Here is a 26,865-nt window from a genome sequence, read left to right on the forward strand (position 1 = left end):
TGCGTTCCTATAGCTATTTATACATTCTTCTGCTTTGATAGGGTTTGACAGAAAGAAAAATTTACTTTACTTTATCGCTTAATTTGAAAGAGAACAATAGTTTGCCTCGTAATATCGAAAGAATTGATCTCAAAAGAAGCAGTCATACATAAGTCATGCAATGTCTCTACAATAAACAGAACGAACGTAAAAAGAAAAAGTTCTGAAGCGAACAAAGAGCTAGACGAGCAAACACGATGATGGTGAAATTCAGCTCAGGAGACATGATGCCAGGTGATGCAAAATACCATTTAAAGTGCTTAAATGGCCTTAACAATCAAAACAAAAAAAAGAAAATTGAAGAGCAGAATCTTACTTTGATATTGATATATAACTTTTACCATTATAATTCAACCTAAGACTGATAAATCAATATTATTCATCTGATAAGTGTTCTGCCATCGACAACATGGACAATGGGACAACAATATCCAGCACATCCACACGACCAGCGCTCGAATACACGAATAGACAAATCAATCAACTAGACAGCCATGGTTCGTCATTGCATGGAAATTGTCCAAAGTATCACTTACTCTCTAAACCCTGGTCAAAAGGTTATTATCACGACGAATCAACCAGTTTACGCATTGTGGAAGCAGGTGCAGTTAATGTACAACGACAGATACAATGATGTCATCTGGATGATGGGTCCTCTGCACATCGAAATGATCTACATGGTTACATCTGGATTGAGAGCTCAGGGTGGGTAGAAGCACTGAAAAAGGCAAACATGTCCACACCAGGTCGTATCGAAAGTTTCCTATCCGGATCTAAAGTGAAAAGAACTCGGTACGCACATCAAATATCACCTGCTGCCTGCTTCGATGAGACTTGAAAGAAAGACATTTGATCAACAAACTGCAACTTCTGATTTTGAAAGTTGGAAAGCATCTTGCTTGTCAGAAAATGCTAACGTTCGTTTTTGGTTTGGCCTGATTGACATACAAGTTCTGTTATTCGATTAGCCTACGCGATGCAGACTTCACTTCATTCCTAAACATTCTGAAACGTATATGTAAATGGATGTTTTCAATGGATCATGCGCATTATTCCCGTTGGCTTCTAGTCTTCAATGATTTGGAAGAACTTGACACCTCGACGCGAATCAAATTCAAAAAGGGATACTTCACCATCAAACGTAGTAACCGACCGTGTTCAAACATTGGAATAGATCAGGCCCATGAACAAAACAACAAGCTTGTCAAAATTCTTGGAGGCACAGTTGGTTTGCTTGACAACCCCAAAGCCCTACTTAGATGGTCAGTCAGCAACCCCATCATCGCTGAGATGTGCGGAAGTGATCGTATCGTGTCGGATAAAGATGAAACTGATTTGGAACATCATGAAGATACTCCAGCATTCGAGAAGCAGTTTCGTAAGGATGTCAATTCACTTGTAGTTGCCGTTGGAGAAACCTCGTTCAAATCTCATCCAAAACTGTTCTACTGTCAGACGCTACAAACCAAGTAAAGAAGGCCGAGAAGACTGGTAAAAATCAATTTCAAACCTTCATCAAAGTTCGACTCCAAAGTGAGAAGGGAAGAAGCCCCTGTATGACGTGATTCCAAAGAACAAGCTCCTCATTTTCATGCAGTCCAATCTGTCCATGTGAGCCAAATCCAAAGAAAGAATTCAAAGCTTAACTGCAGACAGAAGACTTTTTTCTCGCCCCTTTATCGCTTTCCAGTCACGAAAAGGAGATCTTCAAAACTTCTTTTTACACGAGAATCATGGGTACCCTATTGCCATCTCAGAATATGGTAGACTGAGGAAAATGCACTGCCAAGTCCGATTTTGAAACTTGTCTCAAGAAAGATGTTGGCGAACCAGACACGTAGGCACCTCAATTCTACATGAAAGTTATCGATGGGCCAGCATTTATGAATATGAACGCTCCAGCTAAGACATCGACCGCCTTCAATTGCTACTCCAACCAGATTAAGATATTTTATGATCGTGAAATAATTTTTGTTACCTAGCCTGCAATTATTTTGTATTGCGTCAGAGGATCTTTAATAATGTGGTTAGAGTATAGAGTGTTAGTGATTAGCCTTTTAGTATTAGGTTCATGGTATTAGGTTTCCGTCCATTGTTTCAGTTTTGAAGGAAAAATAATGGCGAAAAGTTAAGGTTTCTTAGCGTAAATATTTTAATTGGTAGAAAGATACTGACTATTTTTGAAATGTCACAAGCGTTCACTTTGACGTCTAGTTTTTATTGAATAGTTTTCATAATAAAATGTTAGCAAAAATGTATTTAGCATGAATTATCCTTTCCAACTTTATATACTGTAATAATAATAATGTTTTACAGATTTCCAGGCCACCGTGCAAGCACGTGGGCCTCTATTGGTTTGGTTTATTACAAAGGTTAACTTCAAACATATATGCAACAATAGTGACAATTTCAATCATACTCAAACATTTTCTCTTTCCAAGATAGACCGAGGTTTTCTTTAAACTCTTGTATTGTAGATGATTTAACTACTTTTTCAGGGGCATACCGGATAAGTGGGATGGGGGAACCTGGGAACCTAAAGTGGGAACCTAAATGAACACCTGAAAAGTGGGATGGGGGAACCTAAGTGGGAACCTAAATGAACACCTGAAAAGTGGGATGGGGGAACCTAAGTGGGAACCTAAATGAACACCTGAAAAGTGGGATGGGGGAACCTAAGTGGGAACCTAAATGAACACCTGAAAAGTGGGATGGGGGAACCTAAGTGGGAACCTAAATGAACACCGGAGAAGTGGGATGGGGGAACCTAAAGTGGGAACCTAAATTTTTATTTTTATTATTTTTTTTTTTTATTATTATTTCTTTTTTATAGCAATATATTTCGCAGGTCTATTGACCTCTATGAAACAGAACTTTTGATTTTACATTTTATAAAGTTTTTTTCTCCCTTTCTTTTATCAAACGCTCTTTGAAGACTTGTAAGAATGGTGCTTCAACAATATCTTCTTCTAGATCATTCCAAGGTTTCACACTTCTGTGAAAAAGAGAGTTGCTTTGGTAGCCTCTCATACCGTCATTAGCAAAGTTCCTTTGAAGCTCGTAATCATGCTGACGTCGTGGTCGTGTTCGAGGAGTAAATTTCTCTGATCTTATAGACTCGTCATAAATGTGGAGGTTCTTGAAAACTTCCACCATATCACCAACTTGCCGCCTGGTCTTTAGGCTAGGTAGATTGATGAGTCGTAGCCGAACTTCGTATGAGTAGTTTCTATAGCAACTAACTAGCCTTGTAGCTCTTCGTTGGACGCCCTCGATTGCTTTGATATGTTTGATTAGCCTTGGAGACCATACTACATGTGCATATTCCAAATGGGGTCTGACAAATGCAATGAAAAGCGTTCGAAACATATCTGGTGAGAGAAATTCGAAGCTCCTGCTAATCAAGCCAACGATAGAGTTAGCTTTCTTGATTTTACTGAATATATGGGCTGGAAAGGTCAGGTCACTATCGATTATCACTCCTAGATCTTTTTCTTGGTCAAGATGTTCTAGAACAGATCCTGCTATGGTATAGGGATGGACATATTTGATGTTCCAAAATTTACCCAGTGTTAAAACATGACACTTGTTCGGATGAAATTCTAAAAGCCAGTCCTTTGACCAAATTTTAAACCCTTAGAGTGAACTTATTCTCATTTTTGCTCATTTCCACCCTTACAGTGTACTTTGGGAAGCTTGGAAAAAAGGGCCGCACGTACGGTAGGTCGTTTACCTTTAGTGCCCCCCCCCCGTGGATCTATGCCTATGTGTATTGAAACGTGGCAAGCCGTGCAATATGTTCTATTTTACTATCAAACATTTTTAATTAATGAAGTGTATTCACACGCTGTACTGTTTGGTTGGTACAGAAAGAAAAACGAGCTAGAATCCGTTAAATGCTAAGCGACCCCAGCCCTGACCCGAAAATTGGAGCTGCTAATAAAAAACAATGTGTATTGCAATCAAGAATGAACAAAAACTAGATCGTAAATAATGTTTTACTAGATTCTGTATTCAAGCAAATTAGATCCGTGCAAAAGAAAGAAGAGGCTCTAAGTTATCCATCGAGCTATGAACGAACTTCTAATTCCTTCTAGATTTGAAGATATGACGGTTTAAAGTTTAAAGTTTTAAAGTCAATTAAGTCAATTTACTAAAAAGAACCTTTCAAAAAGATGCACTATAAAACTGCTGATAAATAAACATACTTTTTGAGCTAATTGAATAAATAAATTCCCTTTGTTTTATTTTCAACATTATTGTTTGCGAACCGTAATGTAAAAAGTAAATAACTGGTGTCTGTATCTTTATGTATTTGTTTTTAAAGAAAAATATTTCAATTCTATTAATAATTAAAACTTAGGTTCCCACTTTAGGTTCCCGGGTTCCCCCATCCCACTTTTCAGGTAAAAAAATATGTGCCACATCTTTTCAAAATTTTCAAATTTGAAAAGTAAACACAAATCGCCATTTTCAATAGACCTATTTATTTAAACATAATTTTTTCTTCCATTTTTTCGAGCGGTCACATCAAAAAATAGATAAAAATATTTTTGTTATGACAACAGCTATATAAGCGGAGGTAAATCATTTGGTGTGACCGCACTCTTTATGTATTTGTTTTTAAAGAAAAATATTTCAATTCTATTAATAATTAAAAAACTTAGGTTCCCACTTAGGTTCCCCCATCCCACTTTTCAGGTGTTCATTTATGTTCCCACTTAGGTTCCCCCATCCCACTTTTCAGGTGTTCATTTAGGTTCCCACTTAGGTTCCCCCATCCCACTTTTCAGGTGTTCATTTAGGTTCCCACTTTAGGTTCCCGGGTTCCTCCATCCCACTTATTCGGTATGCCTTTTTCAGGTAGGCTATTCCACTGTTCAATGCCCCGATAGTAAAGGGAGTTGCTCTGGGGTCCACGGACACCATCGTTCCCGAAAATTCTTACCAGTTCAGAATTATGTGTTCTCATTGGTCTTATTCGTTGGTTAAATTTCTTAGGAACACACGATTTTTCATAGTGATTCAAATGTTTAAAGATCTCAACCATATCACTTACCGCACGCCTATATTTTAGACTTGGGATTCCAATTCTTTGTAATCTGCTTTCATAACATAGTCGTCCACATGTTTCGACTGTTTTTGTAGCGCACCGCTGAACACCTTCTATAAGTTCTTTGTGTTTTTTCAGTTTCGGTGACCAAATGACATGAGAAAATTTTTGAAGACGTCACAAGTCTTCTTTAACTATTATTGACATTACTTTCATGAAAAACTGTAAGCAAAAAAGTTGTTCAGGATGAAATTTCCTTTCCAACGGGATATAATACTTGGTGGTTAAGTAACTATAAAGTTTTTGAAAATTTTTGATGACGTCACAAGTCAACTTCAGAGGCTTCTAACTTTTATTGACTGCGTTTTCAGCAAAAACTGTAAGCAAAAAAGTTGTTGAAAATTGAATATCCTTTCCAATGGTATATAACTTGATGGTTTGGATACCTTCAAAAAACTTTCATGACGTCAGCAAAAAAGTGCTGACGTCAGCAGTCACGTGGTTTTCAGACGTGTCTCTGTCAATTTTTTTGTTCAGAATACAATTGTGCATGTCTGTGCCAAGTTTCATGCTTTTTTCACAAACTGAAGTATTATTGTGCCACTGGACTACTCTAATTAGCTTGTTGTGGTATATTTTTTAGTAAAATGCAATTTAGGACCAAATAATGCACATTTTATCAAAATAACAAATTTTCAAATATTATGATGAGTGTACCCATCAATTGAAGCAGAAACCTCATCTCACCTGCTCAACAAGAGATAGTTAAGGATAATCTTCTTTTTTCTTTGGCTATCAGTGTATTCTTGGTCAGGTTGTCTTTCGCAAACCGTTGCAACAACTTTTTCCATGGTCACCAAATTCATTCCATTGAGAATAACATCCCGGGTACTGTAATTAAAATAAAATAGGAACAGATGTAAATGACTCGTAAATTTGCAAATCGTTACTTTAGTTACATGAAAAACACAGACATAGTAAACAACACGAATCACAGGGTGGCCATTCAAAAAAAATCAGTACAATTTCGTACGGTGGTTTGTAATATCTGTCGCTATGTAATTGTTTACCGTTGCTACGGGCAGCCTACGCAAAACACAAGCTAAAAAAGCTAGACCACATGGAAATATTTGGAGTTTTTCGACTGTCAAAATGTATGTCTGTCTGGAGAGTCCAAACAACCTAATAAACACCTCACAACTGAGGATCTTGGCTGAAATGGAATGGGGAATAATGGAGATTTTACGCTAAAGGTCATTTTTAAGCCGCCATCATAACCCACTTCTTCACTACTAAAAACATATCTACTAAAGACTACATAAAAATCCAAAAACCAACATGTCGTAGTGAGAGCCTTGCAAGAAAATGACCTTTAAAATAAGCTATATTTTTGTTTTTTTTTATTTCAGCCCATGGTTTTCAGGACTCAAATTTTCACCAAGTATCAAATAGTAGTTCCATATTCTATCAAAAAGAACAAGCAACATGCTGAATGGACCTACCTGATGATGAGAGTTAGATAGCAATGCGAGAAGAAAAATGAAAAAAATCAGTCAGTCAATAGTTCCGGCTTCAAAACTCAATTTTATTGAAAATTGAAACATGCTTGATGGTGGGCATTGCTATTAATAATGTTTTTGAATGAAAAAACAACCAATTGTAAGAAGAAAGTCTAATGAATATCCAGAAAAACGGCAATTTCCAGCAGATTGCCGGCATTTTCGGCCGGAAAAAAAATTTTCTCAAAAATCGGACTCGGCCATGTTTTGGGCATTGTTACTACGCATCTTTGAGCAAAAAATCAGCAAACACTAATAATAAAATTTCGAGAAAATGCCAAAAAACCATTTTTTCCGGCATATTTCCGTCATTTTCGGCCGAAAAAAAATGTTTTTTCCGAAATCGAGCTCCGTCACTTTTTAGGTATCGTCATTTTACATCAGTGTGCAAAATTTCATAAAAAAAAAATATAAAGTACAGCTCGAGAAATTCAAGAATAACTGTCTTTCCGGCGAAAATAGGTTGTTCCGGCGATTTTTAAATAGTTCCGGCTTAAAATATCAATTTTAATGAAAATTTGAACATGTTTGATGGTGGGCATTGAATGAAAAAAAAAACAATAAGGAAAAAGCCCAATGAAAATCCAGAAAACGGCGATTTCCGGCATATTCGACCGGAAAAATTTTTTTTCTCAAAAATCGGACTCGGTCATGTTTTGGGCATTGTTAATTAGCATCTTTGAGCAAAAAATCTGAGAAAACTAACGATAAAATCTCGAGAAAATTCCAAAAAACCGCCTTTTGCGGGACATTTCCGGCCCTAGCGAACGGAAATATTTTATTTCGAAAATCGGATTCCGTCACATTTTCGGCATTGCCATATTGCATCATTGTGCAAAAAATCATGAAAATCTGTCAATTATAACTCGAAAAAATGAAGATATTTGTTTTACGCCGGTTTTCGGCTGTTCCGGCGATTTTTAAGGAGTTCCGGATTGAACAAATGATTTTATTGAAAATTAAATGATGCAAAGTTTTGGGTATCACCATAGCGAACCTTTTTCTGTAAAAAAACGGTCAAATAAGTTGAAAAGGTGTCACGGAAATACGTAAAACGGCGATTTCCCGCACATTTCCGGTTCTACAGGCCGGAAAATTTTTTTTACCAAAAAAGAAAGTCCTAAACCGAATTCCAACTATCTGGTATGAATTTTCTAACATACAAAATTTTGACAGGTTGCATCAATCATGGGTTTTGAACAAAATATTTGAAAATTAAGCAATTCTGAGGAAATTTCTTCCTGACGTTGTCCATATCCCTAAGAAAATGGCTCTTAAGCAACACACGTAAAAAAAATCTAGTCGTATCAACAAACAGTTCTCCCTTCTCCACTGCGGAAAAATTGGCTAGAATATCGTCCCCAGTGCAAAATTGTACTCTTAATTTTTGTCCCGCTGAAAATAATCAGATAAGTAAATTCTCACTGCAAAATATTATGCTATTTTTTTCCATCCCGACTAAATTTTATGGCTTGAAAATAATGTAATTCAAATTCCATAAAAAAACATAGGAATATCAGTCCCCTTCGAGTTTCAGTCCATTAATTTTACCTGAAAAGGTTTGCGAGAAGGGGGTGTCTATAACTGTTTTATTTACCTGGTATTTCTTTGGACGCAAGTAAAATCCTGTTTCGAAACGTTTCCCAAACATTTCTTTAACGCACAATAGCGGATGTTAAGTGTAATTGAAGACTGCCATTCGTTGAAAGCATCAGGTGCGCTTTGGTCAGTATGATGGTGATTTTAAATCAATGTATCGGTGAACGCGTTAATACTTTCTGATCAAGGCTTTCCATTGGAATTCTTTATCGATGAGTCTGGATGAGTCTGAAATAGAAAAGGACACTGTGAATCTTACTGTCTCGTTTAAGAAGCAACTGTGTCAGAATCTTTTGAGCCTAAAGCTTGAATCATCTCTCTGTATTATACCTTAAGATCCCTGAGACGGGAGGAATAATTCCAACCTTAAAAAATTTGTTATTGGATGTGTAGGAGACTTAGAATTTATAAGGAGGAGTGCAATATCATCTCGGCATGTCAAGAAATGCCACCCCACGCTTGTCCAATCTACGTAAAAGAAATGTGCAGCACTTTGTTGGCCTCCTTACAAAAACACCGGTACTGGTTTTAACAAAAAAACTTACTCGAAAACATTCAATACGTCTATGAGTGTATCTCAACTCGGCGATAAGACATTGGTGATAAGACATTGAAAATATACACGTCTTTGAGTACCATTTGTAGCTCCACTTTCTTCACTAGCGTTCTTTAAAGTTTCGAATGAAAGATAAGATCTGAAGAGAATAAAAGATGAAAGTGAAAATATACTGAAAATTTACATAGCATATTTTTTAGTTATGCTTTTTAGCGATATTTCTTTGTTTAATATTTGATATCGAAGCGCAGGGACATACGTAAATAATCAGTGGGTCGCAATACAAGGATGAATTGGAATTGTCATCGTGTCACTTAGACAAGCGAGTCCAAAAACTTTCACCAAGTAAGAATGATAGGGGAAATGTTCGAATGGTCATTGAGACAGGGGTGTACAGATATCGATAAAATCAGCGTGTTAATGACAAGAGAAGGATACACCGGCATAATCAGTGTGTCACTGTAACAAGCATAGTGTGCAAGGGGGGTCCAGGTCCCACCAAAAAAATAAGGTCCCATCACACATTAAAACCCCCACCTACAATCAATCATGCATGGTCCCACCACCAAGTATATCCCCCACCTAGAATCAATCATGCATGGTCCCACCACCAAGTATATCCCCCACCAAGATTTTGAAAAACTTGAATTCCCAGCAGAATTTAGGAAGCAAAACTTAAGTCTTCTTTCAAGTATAATACAGGTCATATGTACAAGATTAACCTGGATTAACTACTAAAGTATCATTGATTGATGTTGATGAGATGTTTCAATTTTACAACCAAACCACCTTAGTCCCACCTTAAAAAATCAGGTCCCACCTAATCCTGCCCCCCCCCCCTGAAATCCAAAAAATCCGAAGTCCCACCTAAAGATTTTGAACCCAAATCAACAAACCACCCTTAATTTAGGGGGGGGGGTGCACACTATGACAAGGTTAACCGGAAACTCTCGCCGGATCAGTAAGGTATGCGTAGACAGAAATAATTACTGGGTCACAGAGATGGGGTTGGGCCAGCCAATGTCAAGAGAATGATTTCTCCAATCATCTAATCAGGATAAAGTTGATATCAAATACTTACCAAAACATAATGCCAAGTGATGAGAGGGAGGTCGGCTGCTGTTTTTCGGTGGATTCGAAGGAAAGCTGGATCCGATTCGCTTCCAAGATGGTATGTTCCGGAGGTTACCTAGCGGTGGTCAGGGTGGATCTGATGTAGAGGAGATAGGACACTTGAATATTGGTAGCTTGACTTGACTGGGCGGAGCTTAACTACTTGCCCTCAAACGAAGGATTGTATGTTGTTTGTCCTTCGACTTCCGATGAGCTTTCAACATCTGTATCAGTGTTCAAACGGTACAAATAACGGAACACAGGACGGTGGCGTCTGCAAAGGGAAAAGAAGACAAAATTTATTTATGATCTACGAGTTTCAAAAAACCAATCAAACGGAATAATCTGTAAGGACATTATGTATGGAAAAACATCTTGTCTTTACTTATTTCGATAGGGCTGTTTTCTGGTCGTCGGGTCACTGTCGCAGTTCATTGACATTCCCCTACGTAACTTTAGCCGAGAAATTGAGTTTTTTCGAACACTGCATACAATAAGCCTCCGGTTTGTTAATTCTCTCGGTTCAAGCCTAAAGATCTAAAATCAGCTACTAGTCTATTAGACCAAGCAATGACTCGGCGTCGCGCCACCTTTTGGTAGAAAATACGCCATATTGATTTTTTGGTGCCTTAAACATATAGTATTTATGAAACCAGATGGTTTACGGGCTAAATCGGTGGTTTTCAGGTTTTACAGAGGGTCTTTTAGGGGTCGATTTTGCTAGCCTGGGTTCGGTCACGAAAATGTCATATCTAAAAAACTATTCATTCGATTTTTTTTAACTTTGCAAACGTGTAACTATATAACTAGAAATGATCCATGCAAAATCTCAAAAATGTTAACTCAACAGGGGGGGGGGGTCAACATTTATAATACCAACCCATAGCCCAAAAACCTGACTTTTGACCTTTTGGGGGGACCCACCCCCTTATTTTGGTATCGATACCAGCTTGAAAATCATAATTTTCAGAAAAAGGGGGGACCCACCCCCTTAATTTGGTATCGATACCAACATGACTTTTTGAATTTGACAAAATATCATGGGACCCACCCCCTAATTTAGTACCAAGACCAATCTGACAAATTTGAGTTTAAAGCTGTTTAAAGGGGACCCACCCCCTCCCACACAAACAGGGTACTAAGAGAAACTTCAAAAAAACTCATTTTTGAAATACTCTTTCTTCAACACAACACAAAAAATGTCATATGCTAAAATAGAAAATGACTGAAAACTGACAATATAATAAAAACAGACCCAATGAAGCTAGCAAAATCAATCTGAATCAATATTATCTGAATATAATTGATGTGCAAAAACTAGGAGAAGCTATTATTAGTACATAATTTTAGAACAGAATAGATTCACTCATTACCAAATGCTATCACAGAAAAAATGTTTTTGCTTCAGGCTTGATCAAAAATAAAACTTGAAAATATTGAAAAAGTCCAAAAAAACAAACTTCAAAGTCATTTATACTTACTACTCATTTACAGTCATTATACTCAAAAGCTTAAACAAATCCAATTGAAACCTGTTTAGACTGATATGTACCCCGGGGTATTTTCTAGCTATAAGGGCAAAAATTAGGAAAGTTTTGCTGTTATTTTGATATGGATACCAACTTTCTGAATCATATTATTTAAAAAAAGGGGTACCCACCCCCTATTTTGGTATCAATACCAACTGAGGATAACTCTTTTTTTCTAAAAAAAGGGGGACCCACCCCCATCAATACCAACTTGACTTTTCAGACTTTTAAAGGAAAAAAAGACACCACCACCCGGCTATGGNAAACACAGCTTTTTTGGAGTTTTGTCTCGTTTACCCAAAAGCTTCAATCTCGCGTAGGCTTAGGGGTCAAGACTAGAACCCCAATACGAGACATTTGCCTGAAAGAAAAAAAATCATCATCATCAATTTTGTTAATTGTCAGAATTGTTTACTCACTGGAAATACGCAACTTTCTGAAGTTTTGTTTTTTTCGGTTGTGATTCATTTAAAAAATAACGAAGATGAAAAGTTCCCATCAATCCCGAGAGTAAAAGAAGGTATTCCGACTAGTTTATAAAAAGTGCGCTGGCGCGGCGAATAGAAGTGCTAGAAAAACGCCCACTGAAAATTAAAACTAGGAATTTATTGAATATTTCACTAATGAAGTATCAAAGTTTTTTTTTTTTGTAATTTTTGTAATATAATTTTTTGTACTGTAATACAGGTAAAATTTCACGAAAAATATTTCGTGATGGCGGTACGCCCAATCGAGCCCACGGGAAAGTTCCAATTTTTAATTATCGGGAAATCGGGGAAAGGCCGTTCCTTAAACATTGTTTGGTTCCCGTCACCCAACCAACCGTGATTTCTACTGAAAAATTCGGAGTCGGAGAGTCGGAAACCATTTTTCCTGACAGCTGAAACTCCACCATCACTACGATGGGCCCTGAGGCTCACCAAGCACTTCCAGTTCTTATAAAATTTGTGAACTAGTAGAACTGTCTAGGGTCATGGCCCAGAAGGCTCACAAGACACTGCGCACGTCCAAGTTTTTTTTGTGACGACACTGCACACTTCTAAAAATATTTTAGAGATTCAAAAGTCCCCCTTGAAAGATAGCCGTTCTGGTCAGCAAAATAGATACCGTGTTGTAATAAATGAGTTGATGATATTAGCGAAGAGGCTTGGAAATCCCGAGTTATTTTTCTCAAGTAAAAAAACCGATTTACGAAAAAACCGATTTACGAAAAAGCCGAGTTATGACGTCATTTTTTGGAAATTGTGACGTCATTTTGTACCTTCTATATGAAGGTATATTTAATGTATTTAATATATATAATTCTCAATTTTGTAGCTCGTTTTTTTTTCCTGACTTTAAAATTTGGAGTTATCTTTACTCAAGTAAGTCGCTTTTTAGGTTTGGTTTCTTTTAAATTTTAGAGTTATTTTTCTTCCTGTAGATTCTCTGATTCTCCAGTTACATGTTGTTTTTTTTATAAGCAAGTGTATGCCCCTTGGTCAGGCTTGTGTATGCTTAAGTTCTCAAAGCATCCAGGCATAGCTTATGCTTATTATATGCTTAAGAATCATGCTTATGATTCACCCCTGAGCCAAGTTTTTAATGAAATTTCAGAAATTTTGTAAAACATTTGTTCTGTTTTTAGGAGCAGTGGAAGGTAGCTAGCCGTGGAATGTCTTATTTTTTACTTGACCTCTACCAAACCAGATAAAAATGAAACAAAAACAGATAAAAATGACCACTTGAAAAATATTTTAGGCTGACATATATGCTCATGTTATGCTTAGGAATTCTGCAAATCTGAGCCTTCATATGCTTATAAGCGTTATGCTTATAAAAAAAACAAGTGATACTTTTATGGACCTACCTGGTTATGCATTTAACACATATATAATTGATATCTACGTGACGTGACCATTAAACAATCATTCAGAACACAAATAGTTACGATCTATTTAAATTATTCGTTAGTTTCTTATAAAAAAACGTTTAGAAACCAAAATTTCATACTCTTGAAATATTCTTTCATATTCAAGACTTCGTGAGCAAAAAAAACATCTATCTCATCAAAAAATTCATAATGGCTAAGAACATTGATAATTTTATGCTTATTAATAGTGGTTCTTATAGATAAAGATGCGTTTTTTGAGCCGAAAATTTCTTTTTTTACAAAAATCTGCTTGAGCCATCTTTTACCTACTTTCATGCAAAAAATCAGAAAAAAACAATGATCCAATGATTTCACGAAGTCCAAAAACCCGTTTTTTCAGCCGTTTTTTGGCCCAAATTTGCCCAATAACATTTTGATTTGAAAATCGGACTCCATCACATTCGAAGGAATATAGTTATGCATCTTTGTGCAAAATATCATAAAGAATGAAAAATCCAATCTCGAGAAAAGCTAATACATAAGTAATTGATAATGTGCTTATAAAAAATATCGAATTTGGCCAGTTTTTCTATAGGAACATGCCAAGCAACTAAAATTTCCTGTCTTAAACACACATATTCTTCAAAAGTAAGCCTTCATGAGCAAAAAAAACATCTATCTCATAAAAAAATTGAGTAATTTGACTAAGAACATTGATGTATGCTTATTAATAGTGAGCCAACAAAATTTTTTTGCAAAATTCTGTTTGAGCCATCTTTTACCTATGATGGTACCCTACTTTCATGCAAAAAATCAAAAAAAATTAATGATCCAATTTTTCACAAAGTCCAGAAAACGCGTTTTTTAGCCGTTTTTTGGCCCAAATTTGCCCAAAAAATTTTTTTTTCGGAAATTTGGCTCCGTCACATTTTGGCCACCACCATTTTGCACTTTTGTACCAAAAATCAAACGATTCCTATGATTCAATCCTGAGAAAAGTTGGTAACAGACGAACGGACGGACGAACAGACGAACGGACGAACAAACACAGGTTAATTTATAGGACCTCCACCGGGGTAGGTCCAATAATGTATTTTCAAAGCAGAAGGCTTAAAACACACACGCACTTCTAGTTTTCATGCACTAGAGTGGTCCAATGGCGGAAAATACTAGCGGTGTGGAGGCAAAAAAACAAAGTTGATATTTGCTCACTTTTTGCTTCCCCAATTTTTACCGGCGGGGGGGGGGGAGATTTTGCTGACCAGTACTTAACTCTGTAACTCTTGATATGAACAACTCAGAAATTTTAACTCATTTTGCGTAATTCGACATTCATTTTAAAGACCGAAAAAAAATTTCATCGCGCAGGCCGCTCGCTTAGGGGAGCCGTTCATATTCATTTGACAACGCAAAACGTCAAATTGACGTTATGAGGGGGTGGGGGGGTTTTCAAAAGTTAGGTTTGACGTTATAAGAAATCAAAGGTATACCTTTTTGTGAAAATCGCAGATACTTGTAACCACCAACCACACTACACTTTATAAGCTTTCGAAAACATATTCGTGTATGAAATACATGAAAATTTGCTGCTCGCATAATCCCATTGGTTCGCGCTATGATATCATTACATCATATTTTCATTGTTTGCGCGGTTGAGCGAACCACATCGCACAAGTTTGCAAAGAAGGTGGTACGCCTAAAGCACGGAACGGACCTAGCGCCAAGTGAAGCTTTTAATTTCTTTTTAAAATAAAAGTCATTAGTTAAAAGAACACATACACGCACGGGTACAACCAAGTACAGACTTTGTGACGGAACGGGAAAACTTTGATGAAAAATGGCTACAACTTTTGGTATACATCAGTACATCGCTTGACGTTTTCTGTGGGGGTCGGGGGGGGTTCAGAGGATAACGTCAATTTGACGTTTTGCGTTGTCAAATGAATATGGACGGGTCCCCTTAGAAATTTCCCTCCCTGACAAAAAGTCAGAAACGCGCAGTGTCACTTGAGTCTTCTGGGCCATTGACCCTAGGCAGTTCTAGTTCACAAATTTTATAAGAACTGGAAGTGCGTAAAAACTAGAAGTGCGTGTTTTGAGCTTTCTGGGCCATTTATTGTACATCCACCCTCCATGTTTTCTTTTTTAAGAGAAAGAGCAAACGCTAATCTCGCCCGAAAAAACAATTCGAAACCCGTTAATTCCATTTTTTCCCTATTTTCAAGTAGGGCCATATGGAAGCATCAATACAAACCAGTGGAGCTTTTTTGTCAAGTGAAAAAGAGGCTTAGGGCGATGAAACGTTCGTTTACCACCCTTTTCTAAGGAAAATTCTGCCCTCTTGGACTGTTTCGTTCAAACAGAAAATATGTTTCGCCCGACCGACCAACCGACCCACTTTTTGATGGCTGGAATGACGGGAACCAAGGGATTTTTTACGAACGGCCAAACCGGTTCACCACGTGGATAAAAAAACATACGGAATGAAACCTGACAGAAGGTTTTCAACCAGATTTATTCAGATAAAGCTATAAGAGGTTCATTACTTGTGGATTTTAAAACCTATATACATAACCAAAAACGAAAGTTGTTGGGAAGGAAAGAGTAAACGCAAGACAGAAGGTTTGGTTGTGTTTGGTAGCTATGTTTTTATTCTGACTATCCAAACTAATGTTAAATAAAAGACCAAGGAGGCCCTGACTGATCTAAAACCCTCCTAAAACAGCAACTAGGAACATGAAAACCAGAATAATTGTTCAATGAGAATCAAAATTATAAAGTGCAGTCACAAACGTCAGATTTACAAAAAATTATAACCAGACGGTGTCAATCGAACAACTTCGAACAAAAATCGCAATCGAACCAATCGAACGTAATCGAACGCGATCGAATAATTGCGATTCGATTGTCGAACGTAATCGAATCTCAATCGAACGGCCGATTCCTGGGTAATACCGTAGAGTCGTTAAATCTCGACATACGTCTTGCAATCTCGACACCGGATCTGTAAAATAATCAAAACAAACCTTGAATGAAAATCTTGGTATCATTCTTATCGAACAAGTTCATCCATCAAACTAGAAGTTCAGTAAACATTGCAATCCTTTCAATTAAAAAGAAAGCTAAATTATAAGCAGTTTTACACAACACACGAAACGCATGCAAACTTCCTCGTAACTTTCTCGTGTCCATCATTAAAATTTTACAACTTTTACGCTTCAAGTCACGTGATAAAAATAATTTGCGCGCTTAGCCTGGTTTCCCCTTCCTTATATATAAAAACACACGCTCTAGGCGCTAACAGGCCGCACGCCGTGATGGCCAGTATGGCGGTCACATTAAATTCAAAAGGAAACCGGGTTCTTTTTATTATTTTCGGTTCACGGTAAAAATGTCTACTAAAAAATTCCTCGCGTGCAAAATGTTGTGTTGTTGTGATTTAGACATCTTCGTTGAAAGCATGCTAATTAGTTTTTAGCGATTACTACATAGTTAAAGTTTTCTTTTCAAATATAAGTATAAGTAATAACACTTCACATTTCTCATATTATATTAACAATCTGTGACGTGATAGAGAGAGTGTACATTTTAGTGATTGATTGATAACTTTGGTATGTATTTGTTTATGTTTGATTTTTTATTTCGAAGACCAGCCTACAGCTATGTCGAGATTGCAAGACGTATGTCGAGATTAAACGACTCTACGGTATTCGATTGCGTTCGAGTAAGGTTAGATTGGTTCGATTGATTGTTGGCTATGTTCGATTGGTTCGATTGATTGTCAATTATAGCGACTCCAGAAGTCACGCAACTTTCGTTGACGTCAAACCAAATGTTTCATTTTTCCGTGAACTTTGAACCCTTCGAACTTCTTTTCTATGTATGCTAAAGCGTTCTGGTTTTTACTAAATGAAAGCCCGTGATCTTAGCTTTCCAGCAGTATATAACACTGTGGACACGGGCTAGACGGCAAATTGGTAAAATGCCGAACGTTTTGCAACATTTTGAAAATTGTTTGCCGACGGGAGAAAAACATTTTGCAACTTTCGATGAATAAATGTGTCTGGAAACGGAGGAAAATGTGTTTGAAGGCTGAAACTTTGTATGTTTATCAGAAAAAGGGTGAGGAATTCAAAAATCACAATCGCTAATTCTAATTCTTTCATTTTCATGTAGTTTTTTTTTCACTTTTTTTGCTTCTTTTGCATGGGAATGTCCCAAAAAAAAGTTTTTATTTCTGCCGAAATGGATTTTCTTTTCATTTGGGGTTTCTCCTTTCAGAAAAACTTATTCTTTATTCATAAGTTTTTGTTCCTCCATTTCCAGAGGCCCCTTGAAAAGTCCTACCACCTTTTTTGACTCATTTCAACCTTTTCCAAGCTAATTTTCTTCAAAAACAAAAATAAAACAATGCAATGTCTTCTTTTTTCAAAAAAGATATATCTTTCATTATTTTGATAAATATACTAAATATATTACAAATATTGTTATATAATAATATTCTAACACCATCAAAGAATTCTCCCTCCAAATTTCAGGTCTCTAGCTACACTAGAAAAAGTGATATGCAAAATTGAAGAAGCATGACTGGAAAATTTCTTTTTTTTCTTTTTTGACACATTTTTCGAATTTTTCCAAGCTATTTTCCTAACCTTTTTTTGACATTTTTAGTCAAATTTTTGACACTAAAATTTGAATATCTTTACAACCACTTATCCTCTAGAGGCCTATGACCCCTCATTTTCTTTCTTTTTCAAAGCTCTACAAGATAGGATAGGTTTTGAGAAAAAAATTTAAATTTGAAAAATCTTCTGGAGTTGCTATCAATTACATTGGATTAATCTTCGATTTGGTTCGATTACGATTATGCACGATGAGTTTGATTGCGATTAAATTAAATAGACCTTTTTTCAAAGAGGATGTCCTATTGAATAATTATGTAGTCCTGCCATAAAAACAATGATAGAGCCATGCATAATTACTGTATCATGCATATTGTAATAATTATGCATGGTTTTATCATTGTTTTTCTGCTGGACTACATAATTATTCAACAGGGTGGGCTCTTTGAAAAAAGGTCTATTAGATTTTATTCGCTTCAGTATGGTACTTAAGCGCTCGGCCGCCCACGCTAAGAAGCTCTAACAGAGGGATCCAATAGACCTTTTTTCAAAGAGGCCACCCTGTTGAATAATTATGTAGTCCAGCAGAAAAACAAATGATAAAACCATGCATAATTATTACAATATGCATGATACAGTAATTATGCATGGCTCTATCATTGTTTTTATGGCTGGAGTACATAATTATTCAACAGGACGTCCTCTTTGAAAAAAGGTCTATACAATTGAATCAATCGAACGTAATCGAATACAATCGAACGTAATCGAAGCAATCGAACAGCAAATCCTGGGTAATATTCGATTGCGATTCGATTGCGTTCGACAATCGAATTGCAATTATTCGATTGCGTTCAATTGCGTTCGATTGATTCGGCGTTCGATTTGTTCGATTGACACCGTCTGGTTATAAAGGTGTTGTCCTAATCATTTGACGTTCTCCAGCCCCCAGGGGGAGCCTCACTTCCTACACTAATATTCAACAAAACAACTTGAAGAAATAAGTTTGAAGAATGGGATGTCTTACCAATGTTCTTCAGTATGATTCAGAGATCAATCAGATGCGAAAATAAAATGGTGTATAAACATGTGAGCGTGCAAAACAAAAAACTGCCGAACTTCGAAGTGTACTGTACTTACCTCCAACAATCCAAAATCTCTATTAACAGTCAAAAGCGCCAAAACCTCAAAAACGCGGATATTTCTTGCTGTGTTATCTGTGATATAGCCTTTTTTCTGATTTTGGCGCTTTTGATTGTTAAGGGAGCATTTGGATTGTTATACAGTACGGACTAATTTTCATCTCCTTGAAGAACGCACCCGCCGAGGACAAAAAATCCGGAACACCACGATAACCGGTAGTCTACACGATCCTATCGTCTAACTTGTCGTATGCATACTTGTCGGGTTAAGGTGAAGTAAGTAAAGAAGTAATCTGATTGGCTGATAAAGATCTGGTCATTCGCAAAATATATCGATAATTTTCAACATCTACACCAAAATATCTCGAGATCTAGACATCGAAGTGACACAATTCACTACCTGGGCCGCTGGCCTATCTGAAATCTTTTAACGATCCCCCAAATATTTGAAAATGGAAAAGCAATACACCATAGCATTCAATATATTCAAGATATTCACTTTTTCTTAAAGAATTATGTGTTGATGTTTTATTTTGAAAACTATCACCAAAATTATCACAATAACAAACGAAAATTTTGACGACCGAATGAACGGCTTCTCATTCAACGCGAACATCAGCACAGTTGACGAACGTTTCTTGAAATCCATGGCCCAAACCACAGCCTTCAGCATCACATCCCCAAGAGTTGCCAGTTTTGTACCACCATTGAATTACACAACGTTCACAGGTTAAGTTGGTAGGTAATTGCAAGTGGATTGTGTGAGATCTTGCGCCAGCTGAGCGAATGTGATATTTCGTTGATCCACTAACCTGTATGATGAAACGATCACGGTTACTCTTAGGTTCCAAATAAACGGCCCCAGCTTGTTAAAAGTACAATTTCCAATCCCCCGGCAATTAGGCGTACAAACTTTCGCGAGCAGAAACTTTCGCGAAGAATTATGCTCGTGAAAAAAATTCTCAAAAAAAATTGGAAATCTATACAACCACGAAATTGTAATAGTTATCAATTTTTTGACATTTTCTATCCTTTAGTGCCTTTTTAAAGTCGAAGTGCAACCGTCTTTATCGGATTTAAGCAATATTTTTCACTTTGATGGCAATTTTCATTCGAAAAATCTCATTTTCATCAAACGATTCGCAAAAGTCTATGCTCGCGGAAAAAATTATTTCCTCCAACTCGCGAAAGTATATGTCGTAAATTTAGCGATTTTTCGGCCACGCGAAAGTTTTGTACGCCTAAAGTAAGTGGCTTAACTTCCTTCCAAAAAGTTTCAAATCCAGAGCCTCTTTGGAGGTTATTACCAATATTATCTTTAACTTGAACAATAGAGAGTCAGTAATCGAATTCCAGTAAAGATTCTCTCAAGAAACCAGACAAGCCGTGTTTAAGACATTTGAGAAAAAGATTGAAAGATAAAAGTAAATTAAACTTGATTGCGAAAACGGGTGGTACCGAAGCCGCCCTTTCAATAAAGACAAGCAGCCTTTGGTTAGAAGCACCAATTGGTGTGGAATCATAAAATTCACCAATGCAATATCTTCTAACATTACATCATACATCAAACCAGTCTATTGGTTGTAAAAGATGTAAAATCATTCCATACGTCACTTTAAACCAATCAATTATTGGGTCAGTGATGTAATGTTGGAAGACAATCAATCTTTTCGAAGTTTTTGATTTTTCTAAAACAGCGATGGATTTTTGGATTGTTTCCGGAGTATTACAATAGAAATCTCTCTAGGAATTCCTCGATGGAATTCTATTGTAACAATCCCTCAATGCATCACTTTTTTGGAAAAATCAAAAACTCCGATAAGATCTATTCGAAGACTGTGGCCAATAATGTTCACCTGTTTCAAGAGAACTCCTTTCAACTTTCCCTCTTTGTCACCAGAAGTATCACTGTTGCTGAAATCTCCGATACGGAATTCGAAGTATCCCAAATGGCTTGCAGTCAACAAGACGTTGATTTTAATAGCTTCTCCACTTTTGTAGGTTTTGCCAATGATCCGGTTTCCAAAACGACCTCCGTCCCTGAAAAATGTAAATGTCGGGAATTGACGATTTTATAAAACTCCTTCTTTCTTTTAATGTAGAAATCAATTTTGCGATTTTTGTTATGGTATTCCTAAAGCCACCTAGCATTAAATCATGGACCTTATTTTGAACAATGCATGTAACTTTTGATAGTCCGATATAATTTTGAAAAATTTACTACTCTTTAATTTGCGTTATCTTGAGTAATTTAGGTGTCAATTTGGCAAATGCAAAATAATTCAATTCTGAAGAGAACTTATTTTGGCGAGTGAGTAAAATATTTGGCAAATATCTAAACTCTAAACTCGCCAAATTCCCCAAAATAAGTTCCCTAATGTAATTTAAAGTTTCCTAAAATATGATTAGAATAGAAAAAGAATTCCCTGTGTTTCTTCATACAATCAAAAGGAGTAAGATATAACAAAACATAAGATAAACGGTGTTTACATGTGACGTTGAATTTTTGCATCGAAAGGATCTCCACAGACGCCACATCGACCCTTGTTTCTCCTTTGTGTTGAACGGCCTGAAAAATTGTGTTCGAATTGAAATTAATGTCATCAATGAAATCGAGAAACAACCCTAGAGTGGAAAGTGGTTTGAAACCCAATAACATTGAAAAAGAAAAACAAAGCTTACGAAAATCGTTTTTTTTGGTTTGATAATCAGTACAGTAAGGGTCACCAAATGGTCAGTACTTTACTTTTGGGCGTTTACACCATTGGACCATTCCATTAAATTTCAATGTAGGGTTGACGAACCTTTCAAGTAAAAAACATTTCTTGTGTGAATGCCCCTGGAAAGTGACAAATTTGCTAAAAAAAACTTAGGAAATTTATTTTCATACCTTAAAGTGACGGTGGTTGAACTAAAATCTTTTAACCGCTGAAAAAAACCGCCTGGAAACCCAGCTTGGGTGCGCTAGGGGTAAGATTACCCCTATCTATCTAAAAAATTGCATAACGATGGAATTCATTCAAAAGGGATACCTCCGCACCACAGTTGATTGTCATTATAATTTGCTCCATTTTGCTTGAAGCCGAATCTCCACATGCTGTTTCTGGCTGGTGGACTTCTCATGTAACCGTGACCGAAAACTGATGACGTCATCACGGTGACAGCAAGTAAAATGAAAACAAGAAAATAATTCATTTTTGTAGTATAGATCACTGTATAAAATTATTCAAGTGTAGACCAGCAAACCAAAGTGACTTGGTGATGTTTTGGTCCCTTTATTTATAGCCCCGAATATGAGCTGGCTATGTTTGCAGGGTCGAGAAAATTAGGACATTGTTGGAACAGCATACTTAAGGATTTAATTACTGAGGCTCTTTGCTTGTGTTGAATAAATACAAATATGGAAAATGTATCAAAACTTCATTATGTTATGACGAATAAGAAATATATTAAAATGTTCAAGAAATAGGTACCTACCCTTGTAATATCAATTTCTTCTTTAAAATTAATTTCCTTTTTACAGAGTTGAGTTTTGTCCATGTGTTGAGTAGAAAAAATTCAAAAATTCTTCTTTATACAAAGAGTCATATCTTTCTTAAGACAATATATGCGTCGAAATGGAGAATACAAACCAGATTATGTAAAAAACTATAAAATGTGCTTGTTTTCTATCCACGAATTGTTTCTCCTGGGTGACCGCCAAATCACATCATTTCTTCCCCTCGATCATTATAATGTGATAGCCGAACTTGGTTTTCACTGGAGGGTCGGTATACACCGACTTGTCAACTGTACTCGGGGTCAAAGCGAAAGCCGCGTCTTGAAATGGCCCAACCTAAAGAACAAATCATTTCAATGGGTTACAGGAACGAAATTGACTTAAATGCCAGACGTCAAGTGGGATAAAATTTTCAAGCATCGCTCTATACCAAAACTTTAGTTGAAAATACTTCAGAAACGATCAAAAGATTTTACGTACCATAGACCCTCTTGTCATCCAGCCAAGATCATCCTACAAAAAAAAGGAAAATGATATAAAATTCCTAACTATCCCAAAAGTTTACAATCATGCTGCGGAGTGTCCTGTCTGTACCAGACATTTGTTCAGTAGTCAAGACAAGAGCTAAAAGGTTTCAAGATATTTTAAGATCGCTAAGAAGATTATTAGTTCAGGTTAATGGACTGTTCCATAAAATTTTCAAACAAACCTTTGGAAAAAAGGACCACAAAGTGAAGGTCCTTTCACCTCCTTTACACCCGAGATATTTGAAAACAATTCTTTTGACCCCCTGGTAATTTTTTGGATTACCCCTTGAAAATGTTCGTCCGCCACCTATATGGATATAAAATGGGATGGCACAATAAAACACCCCTTTCTCACAGACCCACTGAGACCCCTTCCCACTGGAAAAAAATTGGCCTAAATATCGTCCCCAGCGGAAAATCATACTCTAATTTTTATCCCCGTTGAAAAAAAATCAGATATGACGATCCTCACTGCAAAATGTTGTGCTATTTTTCTCATCTCCACTGACTTTTGTGGCCTGAAAACAATGAAATTTAAATCCCAAACCACAAAAAACATGGGAATATCAATCCATATCAAGTTTTGGTCCGTTATTTTTTACCCCCACTGGCTCAAAAAACCCTACTGGGTCTGTGAGAAGGGGTGTAATAAAGCTTGAATTCTGAGAGTAATATATCTGTAGTGACAATTAAAACCTACCCCTGATCTGGTTTTATCTTCCCTAAATTATGTGGCAACTTCATTGAATTTCTTTCCTGCTTTGATCTGCTCCATTGCCTCTATGCGTTTCCCGTGCTTCTCATATAAAATATAACGCACTGTATAAAGGAGATAACCATTTTAAAGCCGATCTTAATTGCGATGGAAAATATTCAAATAAAACAATGAACTGACATAGTACGTTCTGTTTTGTTTTAATGAAGGAGATATAGAAATCTTAAAAATATGATAGTATTTATAACATATTTTAGTAGATGAATTATATTTTCAAAATTTTAGCCTAGTCCCGCTAAAACTATAAACACGGAAAGTGGTGCAGCAGTGGTGGGACGCAAATCAACAAACAAGCTCGCCAAACGTTTCTTTTACCTGATATATGTAAAACAAGCTAGATGCTGAATGGACCTACCTAATGATGAAAGTTAGATAGCAATGCGGGGAGAAAAATGAAAAAATCAGTCAGAAAATATAGCGTTTAGCGAAAATGCATAACACAATAAATTTATCATTGATTGTTGATGGGGGAGAGGGAAGGGTTGCAGGGAAAAAATAAATAGAAAGTTCTGGTCGCAAAAATCATGCTTGATGGTGAGCATTGTTATCAATAATGTTTTTGTGTGAAAAACATAGAAATATAAGGAAAACATCCAATGAAAATCTGGAAAAACGACGATTTCCGGCATGTTTCCGACATTTTCGGCCGGAAAAAAATATGCACCCATAGTGACGTCGAAAAGTTCGTTTCCTTTTTTGACCAAGTCTTCTTAACTTACAAGAATGGAAGATAATCTCTCGTTCTCCTGGATTAAGCGGTGCGATCGAGTTTGCGAATCGGAGAGCCTTTTTGAGGAGGGAGGGACTCTTTACTCGGGTAAGTTATGGCATGTCTCAAAAACTGAAAATTACCATAATTTTTAGATCGCATTAGTCGACAGAAAATGACCAAACAAATGACTGAACCTGAAGGGTACTATGATGAAGTTTCTAACCATAGATGTATCACACTAAGGTCGATCATTTGAAGAAAGAAATTTTTCGAAATTTTGACGACGTCAGCATAAATTAGATAAAAATGAAAAATCCTATTTTTTGCTGACGTAATCAGAATTTTGAAAAAAAAAAATTATTCAAATGATCCACTTTTATGAGATACATCTTTGTTGAAAGTTTGAAGATAATTGGATAAACCATTCTTGAGAAATTCAATTTTTAGTTTTTATGACGTCATCGATTATGACGTCATAATCAGTTTTTGCGGTTTTTCGCGAAAATCAGTGAAAAAACAATTAGGTTACACATCAGGTTAGAAACTTCATCATAGTACCCTTCAGGTTCAGTCATTTTTTTGGTCATTTTCTGTCGACTAATGCGATCTAAAAATTATGGTAATTTTAAGACATGCCATAACTTACCCGAGTATCGATGGTTAGAAGTTCTTGACATCGAACACCATAAATGTGTGCAGGTTTTTGTCTTGGATTCCTTTGAACCAATCGATGGTGTCGGTTGTGCATTTCCATTGGTCCTTTCGAGGATTACTTTGCTCATTCCGCCGATTTCGTTTTTTGCGGGGTTGGTCAGTCGGGTGCTAGGATTGGCCGAGAAATTGTCTTTGTGGTCTTTCAAAGTAATAAAGCAATTGTTCACGTCGAATCTGTCTGCAATGGTGGTATAATCTTTGACGATTCTCTTACTCTGAGTGCTGATTGACAATTTCGAGCTGTTCGCATCCGTCTGATAATCTGCGGTGATGGAGTTTGTGAGGAGTTTTTTGTAGTCCTCCTTTTTCAATTTGTACATGTTCGTAAAAGTTTACAATTTCAAATTTTCGGGGATCGAAGAAAGATTTCAAATTTTTCGCGGGTACTTAATTTCGCGGATGAGGCCCTTTCAAACTTCCATTGGGATTTAATTTCGCAGATTCTCGCGAATGACACCCAAATCCACGAAATCCGCGATAAATTTAATCTCCGCGAGAGTTTATCCCATTAAAGTACATGTTCGAGAAATTTGAAATCGTCAATTACCCAGGCAAAAACTTTTTGAATAAACAGACTGAAATTGTCGCAAAATGTCGACACAGAAATAAGCATTTACTCATGAACTTAGACGTCACCTGAAAAAGTGACGTATCAGAATTTCAAAACGAAGAAGCCCTTGTGTATGAATATTTTTCAAACGATTTTTATATTTTTATAGCTGATGATTGTCGTCCATACGGGCGGCATGAAACCTAAAGTTCTGAAACAATAAATCAAAGTATCTTTCTTTTAATTTGAACAAGCTCTGATGTCATCGAGCACTCTCAGCAGATAAGAAGAAAATAGACTTGCCTGATTTAATTATGTAATCCTGTTCAGTTTTACCCTGAGTATCAGAGGTTGAGTTTTCGAAGAATATATCAACCTCTGAAGACCAATAATAGGAATTTTTCGCACATGTGTCAATCTAATCATTGTAGAAAGAATCAAAGATGAAGAGCAAATATTACCATATTAATGTCTAGCAGACTGTATCAGTATACATATTTACTATGACAAATTCCCCAGAAACCTTCAAGTGTAATTGAAATGAATTTCTTTCAAAATAAATCTTTTACGTGATTCTCAAATGTATAAGAGTAATTACTATAAACTACTTTATTCGGATTAATTTTTGCGAGATTAAATTTCGCGATTTCGCGAATTTTTGCCATTTTCGCGAACACGCGTGAGATTCCTGATTCGCGAAATTAAATCCACCACAAAACTTTTAAAATTGTATTTTTGGCGTCTCCATTTATGGCAAAAAATGGCTATTTTCAGCTGTTTTCTGGCTTATTCACGAAATTAAATCCACGCGAAATATTTCAAAACTTTGACTCGCGAAATGAAATCCAGAAAATTTCGCGATTTTTTTAGCTCGCGAAATTTAATCCGGTTAAAGTATTAACTATGGTAATATTACTTCAATGGAATCGAAATAACGGACAAATCTTCATGTTATGATTTTCTATCAGTGACTCTTTTTAAAAAGCGTTGATGACATTTTTGAGTTGTGTTCTCAACGACGCGAAAA

General features: G+C 36.4%; 1 protein-coding gene and 1 long non-coding RNA gene across 2 annotated transcripts in view; both read right to left on the minus strand.

Annotated features, from left to right (window-relative positions):
- LOC136823355 (uncharacterized) overlaps positions 1-10,215 on the minus strand; it is a 33,788-nt gene extending 23,573 nt beyond the window's left edge. Inside the window, exons 1-4 of the long non-coding RNA XR_010849015.1 lie at positions 9,888-10,215; positions 8,796-8,945; positions 8,249-8,478; positions 5,840-5,983 (exon numbers count right to left, since the gene is read on the minus strand). This is a non-coding gene — a long non-coding RNA (uncharacterized lncRNA). The remainder of the gene's footprint in view (positions 1-5,839; positions 5,984-8,248; positions 8,479-8,795; positions 8,946-9,887) is intronic.
- A 9,322-nt stretch (positions 10,216-19,537) lies between these two features.
- LOC136823352 (uncharacterized) lies at positions 19,538-22,306 on the minus strand. Its single transcript, XM_067079530.1, has 4 exons — positions 22,094-22,306; positions 21,552-21,630; positions 20,918-21,101; positions 19,538-19,873 (listed from the first exon to the last, which is right to left on the minus strand). The coding sequence occupies exons 1-4, from the start codon at positions 22,254-22,256 to the stop codon at positions 19,661-19,663; spliced, it is 639 nt and encodes a 212-aa protein (XP_066935631.1). The 5' UTR covers positions 22,257-22,306; the 3' UTR covers positions 19,538-19,660.
- Between the last annotated feature and the right edge of the window lie 4,559 nt (positions 22,307-26,865).

The sequence above is a fragment of the Clytia hemisphaerica genome, unplaced genomic scaffold (genome assembly GCF_902728285.1).
Source record: "Clytia hemisphaerica strain Z4C2 unplaced genomic scaffold, Clytia hemisphaerica genome assembly, whole genome shotgun sequence".
Taxonomy (NCBI): Eukaryota; Metazoa; Cnidaria; class Hydrozoa; order Leptothecata; family Clytiidae; genus Clytia; species Clytia hemisphaerica.

Coding starts and splice junctions, on each gene's coding strand:
- LOC136823352 (XM_067079530.1), bottom strand. CDS start 22,256: ATGAATTATTTTCTTGTTTTCATTTTACTTGCTGTCACCGTGATGACG. Junction 21,631..22,093: donor CAATCAACTGTGGTGCGGAG/GTATCCCTTTTG, acceptor ACAATTTTTCAG/GCCGTTCAACACAAAGGAGA. Junction 21,102..21,551: donor GCAAAAATTCAACGTCACAT/GTAAACACCGTT, acceptor TACATTTTTCAG/GGACGGAGGTCGTTTTGGAA.